This window comes from Bubalus bubalis, chromosome 20 (assembly GCF_019923935.1).
Source record: "Bubalus bubalis isolate 160015118507 breed Murrah chromosome 20, NDDB_SH_1, whole genome shotgun sequence".
NCBI lineage: Eukaryota > Metazoa > Chordata > Mammalia > Artiodactyla > Bovidae > Bubalus > Bubalus bubalis.
This window is the reverse complement of record NC_059176.1, coordinates 2,832,620-2,845,918: the sequence shown is the minus strand read 5'-3', so window position 1 is coordinate 2,845,918 and position 13,299 is coordinate 2,832,620. Positions and strand designations below refer to the sequence as shown.

Genomic DNA, 13,299 nt, shown 5'->3' with positions numbered 1-13,299 from the left:
CAGGGAAAAAACATAGCTTTGACTATACAGACCTTTGTCAGCAAGGTAATGCCTCTGTTTTTTAATATGCTGTCTATATGGCAACCCACTCCAGTATTCTTGCCTGGAGAATCCCAGGGACAGGGGAGCCTGGTGGACTGCCGTCTATGGGGTCACACAGAGTCAGACACGACTGAAGCGACTTAGCAGCAGCAGCAGGTTCGTCATAGCTTCTCTTCCAAGGAGCAAGCACCTTTTAATTTCACAGCTGCAGTTACCATCTGCAGTGATTGTGGAGCCCAAGAAAGTAAAGTCTATCACTGTTTTCATTGTTTCCCCATCTATTTGCCATGAAGTGATGGGACTGGATCCATGATCTTAGTTTTTTGAATGTTGAGTTTTAAACCAGCTTTTTCACTCTCTTTCACCTTCATCAAGAGACTCTTTAGTTTCTCTTTGCTTTCTGCCATAACAGTGGTGTCATCTGCATATATGAGGTTATTGATATTTCTCCTGGCAATCTTGATTCCAGCTTGTGCTTCATCCAGCCCAGCATTTCACATGATGTACTCTGCATATAAGTTAAATAACCAGGGTGACAATATACAGCCTTGATGTACTCCTTTCACAATTTTGAACCAGTCTGAACTAAAATGGACTGGAATGGGCAAATTTAATTCAGATGACCATTATATCTACTACTGTGGGCAGGAGTCCCTTAGAAGAAATGGAGTAGCTCTCATAGTCAACAAAAGAGTCTGAAATGTGGTACTTGAGTGAAGTCTTAAAAAATGACAGAATGATCTTGTTTCGTTTCCAATGCAAACCATTCAATACAAGTCTATGTACCAACCACTAATGCCAAAGAAGCTGAAGTTGAATGGTTCTATGAAGACCTATCGGAGAAGGCAATGGCACCCCACTCCAGTACTCTTGCCTGGAAAATCCCATGGACAGAGGAGCCTGGTAGGCTGCAGTCCATAGGGTCGCGAAGAGTTGGACGCGACTGAGTGACTTCCCTTTCACTTTTCACTTTCATGCATTGGAGAAGGAAATGGCAACCCACTCCAGTGTTCTTGCCTGGAGAATCCCAGGGATGGGGGAGCCTGGTGGGCTGCTGCCTATGGGGTCGCACAGAATTGGACACGACTGAAGCAACTTAGCAGCAGCAGCATGAAGATCTATAAGACCTTCTAGAACTAACACCAAAAAAAAGATGTCCTTTTCATCATAGGGGACTGGAATGCAAAAGTAGGAAGTCAAGAGATACCTGGAGTAACAGGCAAGTTTGGTCTTAGAGTACAAAATGAAGCAGGGCAAAGGTTAACAGAGTTTTGCCAACAGAATGCACTGGTCATAACAAACACCTTCTTCCAACAGCACAAGAGAAGACTCTACACATGGACATCACCAGATGGTCAACACCGAAATCAGATTGATTATATTCTTTGGAGCCGAACATGGAGAAGCTCTATACAGTCAGCAAAAACAAGACCAGGAGCTGACTGTGGCCCAGATCATGAACTCCTTATTGCAAAATTCAGACTTAAATTGAAGAAAGTAGGGAACACCGCTAGGTCATTCAGGTATGACCTAAATCAAATCCCTTACAGTGAAAGTGACAAATAGATTCAAGGGATTAGATCTGATAGACAGCGCCTGAAGAACTATGGACGGAGGTTCATAACATTATACAGGAGGCAGTGATCAAAACTATTCCCAAGGAAAAGAAATGCAAAAAGGCAAAATGGTTGTCTGAGAAGGCCTTGCAAATAGCTGAGAAGAGAAGTGAAAGGCAAAGGAGAAAAGGAAAGATATACCCATTTGAATGGAGAATTCCAAAGAATAACAAGGAGAGATAAGAAAGCCTTCCTAAGTGAACAATGCAAAGAAATAGAGGAAAACAACAGAATGGGAAAGACTAAAGATCTCTTCAAGAAAATTAGAGATACCAAGGGAACATTTCATGCAAAGATGGGTACAATAAAGAACAGAAACAGTATGGACTTAACAGAAGCAGCAGATATTAAGAAGAGGTGGCAAGAATACACAGAAGAACTGTACAAAAAAGATCTTCATGACCCAGATAATCACGATGGTGTGATCACTCACCTAGAGCCAGACATCCTGGAGTGTGAAGTTAAGTGGGCCTTAGGAAGCATCACTACAAACAAAGCTAGTGGAAGTGATGGAATTCCAGTTGAGCTATTTAAAATCCTAAAAGATGATGCCGTGAAAGTACTGCACTCAATATGCCAGCAAATGTGGAAAACTCAGCAGTGGCTGCAGGATGGGAAAAGATCAGTTTTTGTTCCAATCCCAAAGAAAGTCAATGCCAAAGAATGTTCAAACTACAGCACAAACCCACTCATCTCACATGCTAGCAAAGTAATGGTCAAAATTCTCCAACCTAGAGTTAAACGGTACATGAACTGAGAACTTCCAGATGTTCAAGCTGAATTTAGAAAAGGCAGAGGAACTAGAGATCAAATTGCCAACATCTGTTGGATCATAGAAAAAGCAAGAGAATTCCAGAAAAGCATCCAATTCTGCTTCACTGACTATGCTAAAGCCTTTGATTGTGTGGATCACAACAAACTGTGGATGGATGCATGGTGGATGGAACTTGCACGGTGGAAGTCAGGTGGTGGGTTGTATGGGACAGTTGGTGGTTTATTGGTGGTGGGAGACGCATGGCAGATGGCTGAGGTTGGCTGGTGGTTGGATGGTGATTGGATGGTAGAAGAGACATGAATAGATGGGCATAGTAGATGACAGTGCCTGGGTAGCAGATGCTGAATGGTGGATTGTGGGTGTGGGCTGGGTGCTGGATGTTGGGTAGATGATGGTGGATGTGAGGTGCGGATGGTGGAAGGCTGGGTGGACCAACAGGCGTGCATCCTGGCCTCAGGTGTCAGGTCTACACGCTGGGCTGAATGAGACTGTCCCTTTGGGGGACTGGAATCAGGGATGAAGAGGGGACTGGTGTGGTGACGCTCTCCCTACACACACACACTGGCCCTCACACTCGAGTGTGGTCCTTGTCCTCTACACTCCTCCTTCCAACTGGAGGGTGTCCTTGCTCTGATGTATCTAGTCACCCTGAATTCCACCCCCTCGAATTCCGGAACCTCAAACTTGAGGCTGTGTGCCTCGAGTGACCAGGATCAGGTTCTGGGGGGCTGCGGTTTTGGCAAGGGGGGAGATGGCGCAGGGTGCTACCTGGGAGCTGGACCTGGGTGCGCAAGTGTGGACGAGGGGCCGGGCGAGGGAGCGCCTGTGGGCGGAGAGCGCGCGGGAGGAAGGCGGGGACCCAGCCAGGGCGGGCGGACCGGCGAGCGGCCGAGCAGACAGTGCCGGCCCCGCGCGAGCACCCGCTGGCGGTGAGTGTGAGCGAGACGCGGGGCGCGCCCGCTTCCCACCCTCGTCCGGCCCACGCCCCACGGTTCGCGGTGTCTGGGAGAGCAGGAAGGGGCGAGGAGTGTGTTTGAGTCGGCGCTCCCTGGAGAAGGGGAGGTGTGGGGACCACAGCCAGCCCTTGGCTGCCGAACGCCGGGCTTTGGGCTGGAGCAGCGTCTCTGCGGGCTGGCCCGCCACACCTGGCCGCCGCTGCAGGTGTGGGTGGCCGAGCCTTCGCTGCGGGGATGCCCCACTGGCAGGGGCCCCTGGTGCCAGGCTGCGGGGAGGCAGCCCTCCGGCGTCTGCCCGCCGCCCCCTTGGCTCCACCGTCTGTCTCCATCAGCCGCCCTCTCTCCTCCTGCGTCTCCATCACCTCTCACCTCTTTCTGTCGTCTCTCTGAATCTCGCCCTCTAGTTCTGTCATCCCTCTGTCCTCTCTGTGGCCCGCGCGGTTCTTTCTGCGTCTCCCTCTGGTTTTTCTCGCATCTGGATCTCTGAGTCCACTTTCCTGGGATTGGTCCTGGCTGCCCTGGGCTCCAGTTGAGCTTCTGGGATCCTGGGGTGGAATCCCAGGAAGGGGTGACCCGGAGCCTTGGGGCTGGGGGAGGGCTCTCACGTGCTCTGGGACTCGGTGGAGGCTCGGGTGGGTATGTTGGCTGACCACTGCCCTGGAGGCCCCGGGCTGCACGTGGCCCACCCCCCACTCCCCAGAATCCCTGGGTCCCAGCGGGACCTGAGCTGACCCAAGCTGGGTTTTGGTCAAAGGAACTCATTTCCTGGAATAGCTGCCCCCCACCTCTTGCTGGGTGTGCACAGCACCCCTCCCCCACAACCAGCAGGGCATCGGGAGCCTTGCAGCCGGCTGGCCAGCGCCCTCCCTCTGTCCAGCGCCCTCCCAGCACTCCTGCCCCTTGTCGGAGGCCTCCTGCTGCCTCCCAGCCAGTGCCCAAGTTAGCTGCCTGCCCGCCAGACCTAGCCCAGCCTGGTGCAGGTGGAACGTCTTAGTCTGGTGCCCAGCAGTCCTGGCAGGGCCCCTCTTCCCAGCACCCTCGCTGTGTGGTCTCTGGCCGGGCTCCCTGGCGCTTGGGCCTGGCCTGAGGGGAAGTGGCCACAGGCAGGCAGTGGGTCAGTCTCCCTTCAGCTGTGGGGGTTGAAGGCGGGGCCTCGGGTGTGTGTGTGGGGTGTCTGTTCTCAGGGAGGAGTGGACCCTCCTGCTGCAGCCTAGGGCCCCCGACGTGGGGCCTGTCCAGTGCCTCCCTGATGGTGGCTTGGGCGGGCAGCCGCAGCGGTGGAGGCCCAGCCTGGGCAGTGGCTGTGGGCCTGGGGTAGGGTGGGTGCGGGCTGGGGCAGTCTGGGGCTTCCAGGAGTGGATGGGGCGCTACATCCGGGCCCTAACATGCACCCTGCTTCTGCTCCTTGTTTCCATGCAGCTGGACGGCGGCTGCAGCATGAGTGGCCCCCAGCCCGCTGCCGCGCCCAAGCTGGGCCCAGACAAAGAGGCCGGAGGCCCGGCAGCAGAGGTACGTGTGTGGTTGGGGACCTGCCGTCTGCCGCTCTCAAGCCCTGGCCTGTGACAGCACGTGCCTCAGTTTACCCATCTGGGTGGGGGAGGTGGTTGCCCCTCCGCAGGAGTCTGATGCACGCAGTCATTGAAGGCCCAGCTCTCCTGACTCAGGGAGCACCCCAGCCAGCCCTGGGGAGCCCAGGGCTTGCGCCAAGGTCATTCTGCTCTCTGCTGGGTGAGGCCATGCCAGGGTCTCCTGCTCTTGCCTCAGCTTCTCCAGAAGGTGTTGATGGAGCTAACAAGGGAGGTTCTTGCCCAAGAGGCCCAGGCCTGCCGCTCTGAGTCTGGAGTTGGGCTCTTCTCCTTGTCGGGGCCAGCGGGCCACTGAGGGGGCCCAGCCCAGAGCTGTACGAGGGCCTGTCTGGAACCTGGGGTTGCCCTCCTGGCAGGGGGTGGGGGGCGGATGGAGAGGCTGGACACCAAACTCCACTGGCAGATCTTCCCGTACCATCTGGGCAGAGGAGTGGCCCTGGGTGGGGCCCGGCAGGGCTTCCGGGAGGAGGGCAGGAAGGAGACTGGCAGGGTTGGTGGAAAGAGGGTTCCGGGTGGGGGCAGGGAGGAGCCCCTGGACAGGCAAGACCAGCAGTGGGGCCCAGGAGATCCAGTCACTGGGCCATGGTGGGGTCGCTGGTCTTGTCTCTCTGATCCCACAGAAGTCCCAGACTAGTGACACACTTCAGGATCTCTGTGGTACTTTGTTCAAAGGCTGACCAGACAGTGCACTGAAACACGTGTTCAGATGGTTCTGCTGGGCAGGGGGCGGGGAGGTGCGAGGGCCATTTAGCAAAGTCCTGCCAGCTGTGTCTTCCCCACCTCGACATGCCTTTGGGGAAGGCAGAGTGCACAAGCAGCCGGCCTTTTGGGTAAGAGGTTGGGGACCAGCCCAACCGACTGGAGCAAAGGCACAGAGGTGGGTTGGCGCAGGAGAGTCAGGGCTGCAGGTCTGCGCGCAGCACAGGGCGCCTCGGGGCCTCTACCTTGGAAGGCCTTGAATGGGAGGCGGAGATGCCGAGGGCTCCAGGAGGGCTTGGGAAGGCAGCCCCCGCACGCTCTTGTGGGCACTGAACAATGAGCCCGGAGAAGTTGCTCAGGTTGCCATGGCAACAGCTTCCCAGCTCCCCTGAGCTGGGAGGAGGCCAAGGGCCTGTAAGAGAGACCCCAGGAAGGGGCCCGGCGGGATGTGGGAGGCTGCCTGCCGGGAAGGCGCAAATGCCCTGAGCTTGCTCACTGTGTGAACTTGGCCTTTCACACAACAGGCCCTTCTGTGAAACGGGCCTAAGGGCCGAGCCCAGGTGGGATCTGTGTGGCCCTGGCGCTGAGCGCCCCAGCTCCAGGGGTGGGAGGGGGAAGGCCGCGACCCTCTGGGGGATCCCATGGACAATGCAGGACAGGTGTGGCAGGCCGTGGGGAGCTCAGGCCTGCTGTTGCTTTGACCCCCTGCCCACTCCCCTTGCAGGCTATGGTGGGTGCCCGGGAGAAGGGCCCTCGGCTGGGCCAGTGGCTGCCCTCGATCGTGGTGGAGCCCAGCGAGCTGGGTGTGGTGGAGAGCGGGGAGCTGCGTTGGCCTCCAGAGGGCTCCCAGAGGGGGTCTGCACAGAGCCAGGCTGCTGCTGGTGAGTGAGGGGCGGCCCGTAGGGATCCCGAGAGAGGTCCGACACCCGGTCCTCCACCCCTCCAGCCAGCCTGCACCCCACCCATCCACCCGCCCCGTGAGCTTCTGCCGCCTGGGCACTGCCTGGCCTGGCCTTCCCTGCCACCCTCCCCACCATCTGCACAGGCGTCTCCCTCGTCCAGGTGTGTCCCCAGGCCTGGCACACAGGTGCACCCTTGCTCTCACCTCTCAACACCCGGTCCTGGCCCCTTTCCCCTTCCTCTCACGATTCATCACCTTTGGGACAAGTGTGCATTGCCCACTAGGGCCTGGAAGGGGTAAGGGTATGGGTGCAAGGCGGGGTGGGTAGGGGTGCAGAAGCTGGTGGCAGGCTTCTGTCCTGGTGTGGGTGCCCTGGTTAAAGGCCAAGGGGCTGCCAGGGCCATGGAGGTTTCTGGGAGGAGGATGTGTGGGCAGGAGAGGGATCAGCCAGGAGCCAGTCTGCCGCATAGGAGAAATAGCCGGCCGGGCCCCCGGGGAGGGTGCTCGAGGGGTGAGCCGTGCCCTGGGCAGTTTTTTCCCCTGAGCCCCAAAGGGTCAGTCCCGGGGGATTCGGCCTTAGATGGGGCTGCTCCTCCCTGCCTGCCCTCTTCTCCTCCGCCGTCGGCCCCTGGCCCAGCCCTGCAGCCCTCGTGGTCTGCCGCTCCCCGAGCTTGGGCCCAGAAGAGCTTGTCTGCACCTTAACCGCCACCTTTCCCAAAAGTCCCCTCAACCTCCGGCGGGTCTGCCCGGGGCCTGCCCCTTGGGTAACCACTGAGACCTGGGGTCTGGGAAGGACCCTGGGTCTCCACCCAGTCGGCCACCCCCGAACTGGTAGCTGTGCCGGGGCTCAAGGTTCTCCTGCTCCTGAAGCCTGGTCTTGCCCTCCCCCTGCACTGGGAACCGCGCACCCAGTGACCCCCCCTGCCCCCTCACCGGCAGGGAGCTTGTGGCCTGCCCACTCTCACACCTCTCCTGGCAAACCTGTCAGAAATGCCTGCCCTGCCGACACGGAGGCCTGCATGTTTCCTCAGCCCCCTCACCACGTCCACCAGGAGCACCGGGGGAGGCTCCAGCTGACGCCAATGGCGAGCATGCCAACTCCACGGGCCAGGCCCCCTGCGCCCAGCCGTAGGACAAGGACCGGCCGGATCCTGCCGTCGCCAGGCTCTGACAGCTGAGAGGGGGCCTCTGCCCCAGAGGGGCTAGGTTGACCCTTCAAGAGGCCTGGGCCTGCCCGGGCACCCAGTGGGCACAGCCGACCACCACCCCTCCTGCCTCACCAGGTCCACCGCCCACCCCCCCGCCCCCTCCTGGCCACGGCCCAGGGTTTGGGTCACACCCCTCCTGCTTCTCTGGAGGGAAGCACAAATAAAGGCTCTTCCTGGTGGTCAGTGGGCACACTGGGTGGGGATTCCAGGGGCTGAGGACAGTTTGGATCCTGCCAGTGGCCTTCCAGGCGAGGGTCTCTGCTCAGAGCCCAGGCTGCCAGACCAGAGTGACCACTGGGTGTCCCACACTGGACGTGGGGGTGGCTGATGCGGCTGTCGTGTCCGCTCCTCTGGTGCCCTGCCGAGACCCTCCGCCCCGCTTCAGCTGAGGCTGAGACCAGCGTCCTCCAGGTGGCCTCCCCACCTCTCCTTGGGGCCTCCAGTCCTGGCTGGCCCCTGAGGGCAGGACTCGTCCTGTCACCCCTTACCCACTCTGGGTGCAGTAGGTCACAGGAATGGTACATGGGTGGGGTGCCCTGTCCCAGGTTGAATCTTGCATAGTCCCATTGTACAGATGAGGAAACTGAGGTGCCTGAGGCTAGTGCTGGCCTCAACTAGCGCAGGACCCCTGAAGTTGGGAAGCCCCTACCTACCCAGCCAGCCAGACAGTCCATGTGGGAGACTGGGTAGCACCTCTTCCTGAGCCACATGAGGGGCCTGTCCCTCCGAGGGGTCCAGCGACAGGGCTTCTTGGCTCTGCTGACTGGTCAGGGTGGACCTGGGGTGCGGAAACCTGATCACTGCCTGGGTTCACTGTCCAGGTGTGCCACCCTCTCTCCCATCACCCCAACCTAGCCCCCTGCCCTTGGCCAGCCTGACCCAGGCCTGAGGAAGCTCAGGGCCTGGCAGGGGGAGCCCTGAGTAAATGTTAGATCAGTAAATCCACAGGCCCAGTGGGTGGGTCAGGGTCAGCATGGAGGAGGCAGAGGGAGACACAGGCCCCTCTGTTCTCTCCCGGAGGCCTTGCTAACCTCCAGGATGAATAAAGCACTTTCCAACCCGCCTGCCTTCTAAAAATAGCCCACCCCCACCCCACCCCCCAAATGCAGGAGAGGTGGGAGGCGGAGGTGCAGAAGTTTGCCTGGCAGCCCGCTTTAATTTTAAACCTGTGGCCAGTATACAGGACCAGGCTGGCTCCTCTTGGGGTGGGGGGTTGGGGGGGTTGGGCTGTCCTTCAAGGTCCCTCCCGTCCTCCTCCGGCCCTTCCTGTCGCCTCCACAAGGGGGCAGGTGGCAGACATTTCACAGAAAGGCTTGCCAGGACTTGCGGACACGGGGGATTTGGGTCCAGGGCTCGAGCAAGCCGAGAGTCATTCCCAGGCGGGGGTTTCCGGGTGTGGAATGTGTGTGTGTGGCGGGGGATGGTGCTGAGATTTCATCCTCGCCCTTCCCGGGCAGGGTGTCACAGCGACTTTCTCGAGGTCCCGCGGCTGATAAAGAGCCGGGCTGAGGCGGAATTCCCGGTGCGCCTGGGACCTAAGCGCCAGCATGCCCGCAACGCCACCCTCGAGCTCACCACCGATCAGGGCAGATCTGGGGAAGAGACGCCGCCTCAACTGGGGGTCCCGGGACCCCGTCGTGCCCCGGGAGCAGGGGAACGGGGAAGTCAGGCCCAGGGAGGCAGCCCGGTGGGGCGGGGCAGAGCAGCCTTACCCTGTGGGCCTGCCCTGTAGCGACCAGAGCGGGCTGAGTCCACGCGCATGCCGACTGCCCCGAGAGAAGCCGTGATAGGTGCAGGGGGCGGTGCCAGGCGTTATGCCCCGTCCACCGGAAGCTCCGCCCCGTCCCCACGGTCCCGCCCACCGTCAGGCCGGGCCAGGGACACCTAAGCAACGCAGCGTCCGGTTTCGGCTCGAGAGATCCAGGCTCGGAGACAGACACTGTTCTTCGCGCAGGGCCACAGCCAGTGAGGGGCAGAGACCGGAGCCTCGGTGTCCTGTTCCCAGGCAGAGCTCTGTCCTGGGCCCCGCAGCAGTGAAGCTGGAATTCGGGCACTTTGGGCCTCTATATTCAACTTCACTTTGACTTTTCACTTTCATGCATTGGAGAAGGAAATGGCACCCCACTCCAGTGTTCTTGCCTGGAGAATCCCAGGGACGGGGGAGCCTGGTGGGCTGCCATCTATGGGGTCGCACAGAGTCGGACTCGACTGAAGCGACTTAGCAGCAGCAGCAGCAGCAGCATTCAGCGTGCGCTAGCCTGGCTCCTCCCCAGGAGCCTCTAGGGCGCGGGCTAGGCCTCTGGTGGTGTGGTCCTTGTCCCTCCCCTTCCAGTTTTGGGCGCCAGGTGGCTCTGCCGAGGTGAACCTACTGGATCCCAACAGCAACCTCGTTTTATGGAGAAATAACCTGAGGCTGGGTGCTTCCCTGGTAGCTTAGCTGGTGAATCCACCTGCAATGCAGGAGACCCCAGTTCGAGTCCTGGGTGGGGAAGATCCCCTGGAGAACGGTAGGCCACCCACTCCAATATTCTTGGGCTTTCCTGGTGGCCCAGTCGGTAAAGAATCCGCCTGCCACGGGGGAGACCTGGGTTCGTCCCTGTGTTGGGAAGATCCCCTGGAAGAAGGCATGGCAACTGACTCCAGTATTCTTGCCTGGAGAATCCCCATGGACAGAGGAGTCTGGTGGGCTACAGTCCATGGGGTCGGTCGCAAAAGAGTCAGAAAGGACTTAGCAACTGAACAGCAACGACGACCTGAGGCTGACTCAGGATTGCCTCTCTGAAGGCGGTGCAGTCCAGCATGAGGCAGCAGGACTTGTTCTCATCGTTGGGTCCCCAGCTGTGTGCCCCTTTCCAACTGCCCCCTAAGCCCAGCCTTCTCCTGACCCAGGCCAGAGCAGCCCTGCGCCCCAGGCTCCTCTGAGACAAGGCTGGGACTTTGCTGAAGGGATTTTACTGAGAAAGTTGGGGAAAACCACCTAGAAATAGGACAGAAGAAACATCCCAGCCTTGTGCTGAAAAGTGGGCACAGGTTTGGGCAGGGGTGGGGTGCAGCTGGGAGCTGTCTGGGAGAAACCACCCCCCCCATCCTGGGCTCTGAAGTGGAGGTGACCCACAACGGGAGGTCCCAGCACCCAGATGAGCCTCGTTGAGCTGGAGAACAGGAGGGGCGGACTGAGGACCTTCCAGTGCCCACGCGTGGCCCCATGGGAAGACCCAGGCCTCACAGGCAGAGACCTGGACTTGCCTGCCATGTAGCAGGTTCCTGTGCCTCTCTGAGCTGGTGACCCAGTGCAACATGGGTGGGGACCAGCTACCCCACAAAGTCCAGGGCCCTGGGTGGTCTCCTCGGGGACCCCTCCTTCTGTCAAGAGTTGTCCTTGGCCCTCTGATCTGTTAGCCTCCGACCGTTGGAGAGACGCATGGGACAGGAAGCCAGCAGGCAGGCTAGCCTGAGCTGGGGGATGGCTCACCCCAGTAGCCGGTGCCTCACAGGCTTGAGCTGGGACTCTGATGGCCTTACCTCACAGAGGGGAACCCAGGATCTAATGACTCAAGAGGAAACTAAGGGCTTCCTGGAGGAGGTGCTGGCAGCTCCAGGTGCAGCATGGCCTGTCTGCAGATGACAGCAAGGTCCTGCAGCATCTTGGGTGCCTTCCAGTCTGCTGTGGGCTGGATTTTGTCCTCCAAACTTCCTTCTGTTGAAGTCTTAACTCCCAGGACCTCAGAATGGGTTTGTATTTGGAGATGGGTCTTTAAAGAGCCACGGGGTCGCAGAGAGTCGGACACAACTTAGGGACTTGTCGGACAACCACGACAAGTTAAAACAAGCCCATTTTAGTGGGTCCCGGTCCAACATGTCCTATGGGAAGGGGCGGTCAGGACACAGACCCACAGAATGATGACCATGTGAAGACACAGGGAGAAGACGGCCAGCCGCAGCCCAGGAGAGAGGCCTCAGGAGAAACCAGCCCTGCCATTACCTTGATCTGGGACCTTGCAGCCCCCAGAACTTTGAGAAAATGAATGTCTGCGTTGGCAGCCTTGGGATGCTCCACAGGCTTGTGTCTGCTCTCTCCAGGACGCTATCTGGAGCACCTCCGCTGCTCTGTGCCATGGCCCTGTGGCTCCAGCCCGAGTGAACAGGCCTGGATCTGTCCTCCCTGGATTTTCCCTAAGTTTTTTTCCCTAGGACGCCAGCAGCGGAATCCCCCCAGGAAGGTGTGGGGCCTGCCTCTTCTGGGAAGTCTCAGTGACCCTTCCCACTAAATGTCTTTAACTGGAGCCACTGTGGGGAAGTGGGCCACATGCTCGTGGCTGATCAGTCTCAGGCCCACCTCCACACCTTCCCTCACGGGCTGACCCCTGCCATCCCTCCTCGTCCCTGACTGCGAGCCTGTCTGTCCTCTGGGGCCCTGTCCTTCTCCCAGCTCCTGAAGAGTGGCTTACAATGTTCCTTCTGATGTCGCTGTGTCCCTTCCCTCTTTCTGGTCCCCCATGTCTGCCCTCGGGGCTCTTAGCACCAGGCAGGGCACAGGGGCTCTCAAGATGAGCTTGGCAGGGCACAGGGCTGGTGCTGGTAACTCTGCCCTGGAGGGAAGGGTCCTTCTGGGCTTGGACACTGTGGGCTGGGTGCCCACTTCCAGCCAGTTGGCGCCTGCTCCTTCGAGCCTCAGTCTGACCACAGGAGGGACAGGCTGTCCCAGCCGTCCCCAGCAAGGTCAGCTCCCTACAGACCCCAGAGTGCTGCCCCCTCATCCTCTCCTTTACCCTGAGAAATTGTTGTTGTTTAGTCGCTAAGTTGTGTCCAACCCTTTTGCAACCCCAGGGACTATAGCCTGCCAGGCTCCTCTGTCCATGGGATTTCCCAGGCAAGAATACTGGAGCAAGTTGCCATTTCCTTCTCCAGGGGATCTTTCTGACCCAGGGATTGAACGCGTGTCGCCTGCATTGGCAGCTTTACCACTGAGCTATGGAAGGAGCAATGGAATATTTCCTGCTGTATCAGTAAACAAGGGTGTCACAGTCGACAGGAATTGCAGCCCTCCAGTGTGAACCTGTGAGCCCTAAGGGGACACAAGAAGGAGAAAAATACCTGCTGTCTAGCCTACAGCTGTCAGACGACAGCCACCCCCAACAGTGAGTCCTGAGAAAAGGAAGGAAGCTCAGGATGTGAAGATGCAGAGGACCCTGACAGCTGAGGTGCAATGAAAGGAGTGATTTCAGTGACAGACTCTTGCGTCTTCCCACACACAGAAAAGTGCCGAAGTCTGTGACTTGAGATATCTGGTTTTCTTTGACAATAGTCTATTGGTGTTCAGACTACCACCTTTCATTGCAAAACTTCAATATAACCAGTCCCCCGCTCCCCTCCTCGGAGCAGTTCTCTCAGGGTAGTTGACGTGCTGCCTCCCAGGCTTGAAGTCCTAAAACTTCCTACCAAATGGCATGCAACTCTCAACTTTTAGGCTGTGAATATTTTTTAAGCCGACAGCCACCAGGGCCCCTGATCTGAGC

At 58.6% G+C, this 13,299-nt stretch overlaps 1 protein-coding gene across 1 annotated transcript; it reads left to right on the top strand.

The window, feature by feature from the left end:
- Window positions 1–3,062: 3,062 nt before the first annotated feature.
- LBHD2 (LBH domain containing 2) lies at window positions 3,063–7,966 on the top strand. Its single transcript, XM_025271239.3, has 4 exons — window positions 3,063–3,362; window positions 4,809–4,898; window positions 6,399–6,555; window positions 7,607–7,966. The coding sequence occupies exons 2-4, from the start codon at window positions 4,827–4,829 to the stop codon at window positions 7,705–7,707; spliced, it is 330 nt and encodes a 109-aa protein (XP_025127024.3). The 5' UTR covers window positions 3,063–3,362; window positions 4,809–4,826; the 3' UTR covers window positions 7,708–7,966.
- Window positions 7,967–13,299: the final 5,333 nt, after the last annotated feature.

Bases quoted from the DNA above. Each gene is read 5' to 3' on its own strand.
- LBHD2 (XM_025271239.3), top strand. From the start codon at position 4,827: ATGAGTGGCCCCCAGCCCGCTGCCGCGCCCAAGCTGGGCCCAGACAAA. The intron at 4,899-6,398 runs GTACGTGTGTGG...CTCCCCTTGCAG, and splicing joins CCGGAGGCCCGGCAGCAGAG to GCTATGGTGGGTGCCCGGGA. The intron at 6,556-7,606 runs GTGAGTGAGGGG...ATGTTTCCTCAG, and splicing joins ACAGAGCCAGGCTGCTGCTG to CCCCCTCACCACGTCCACCA.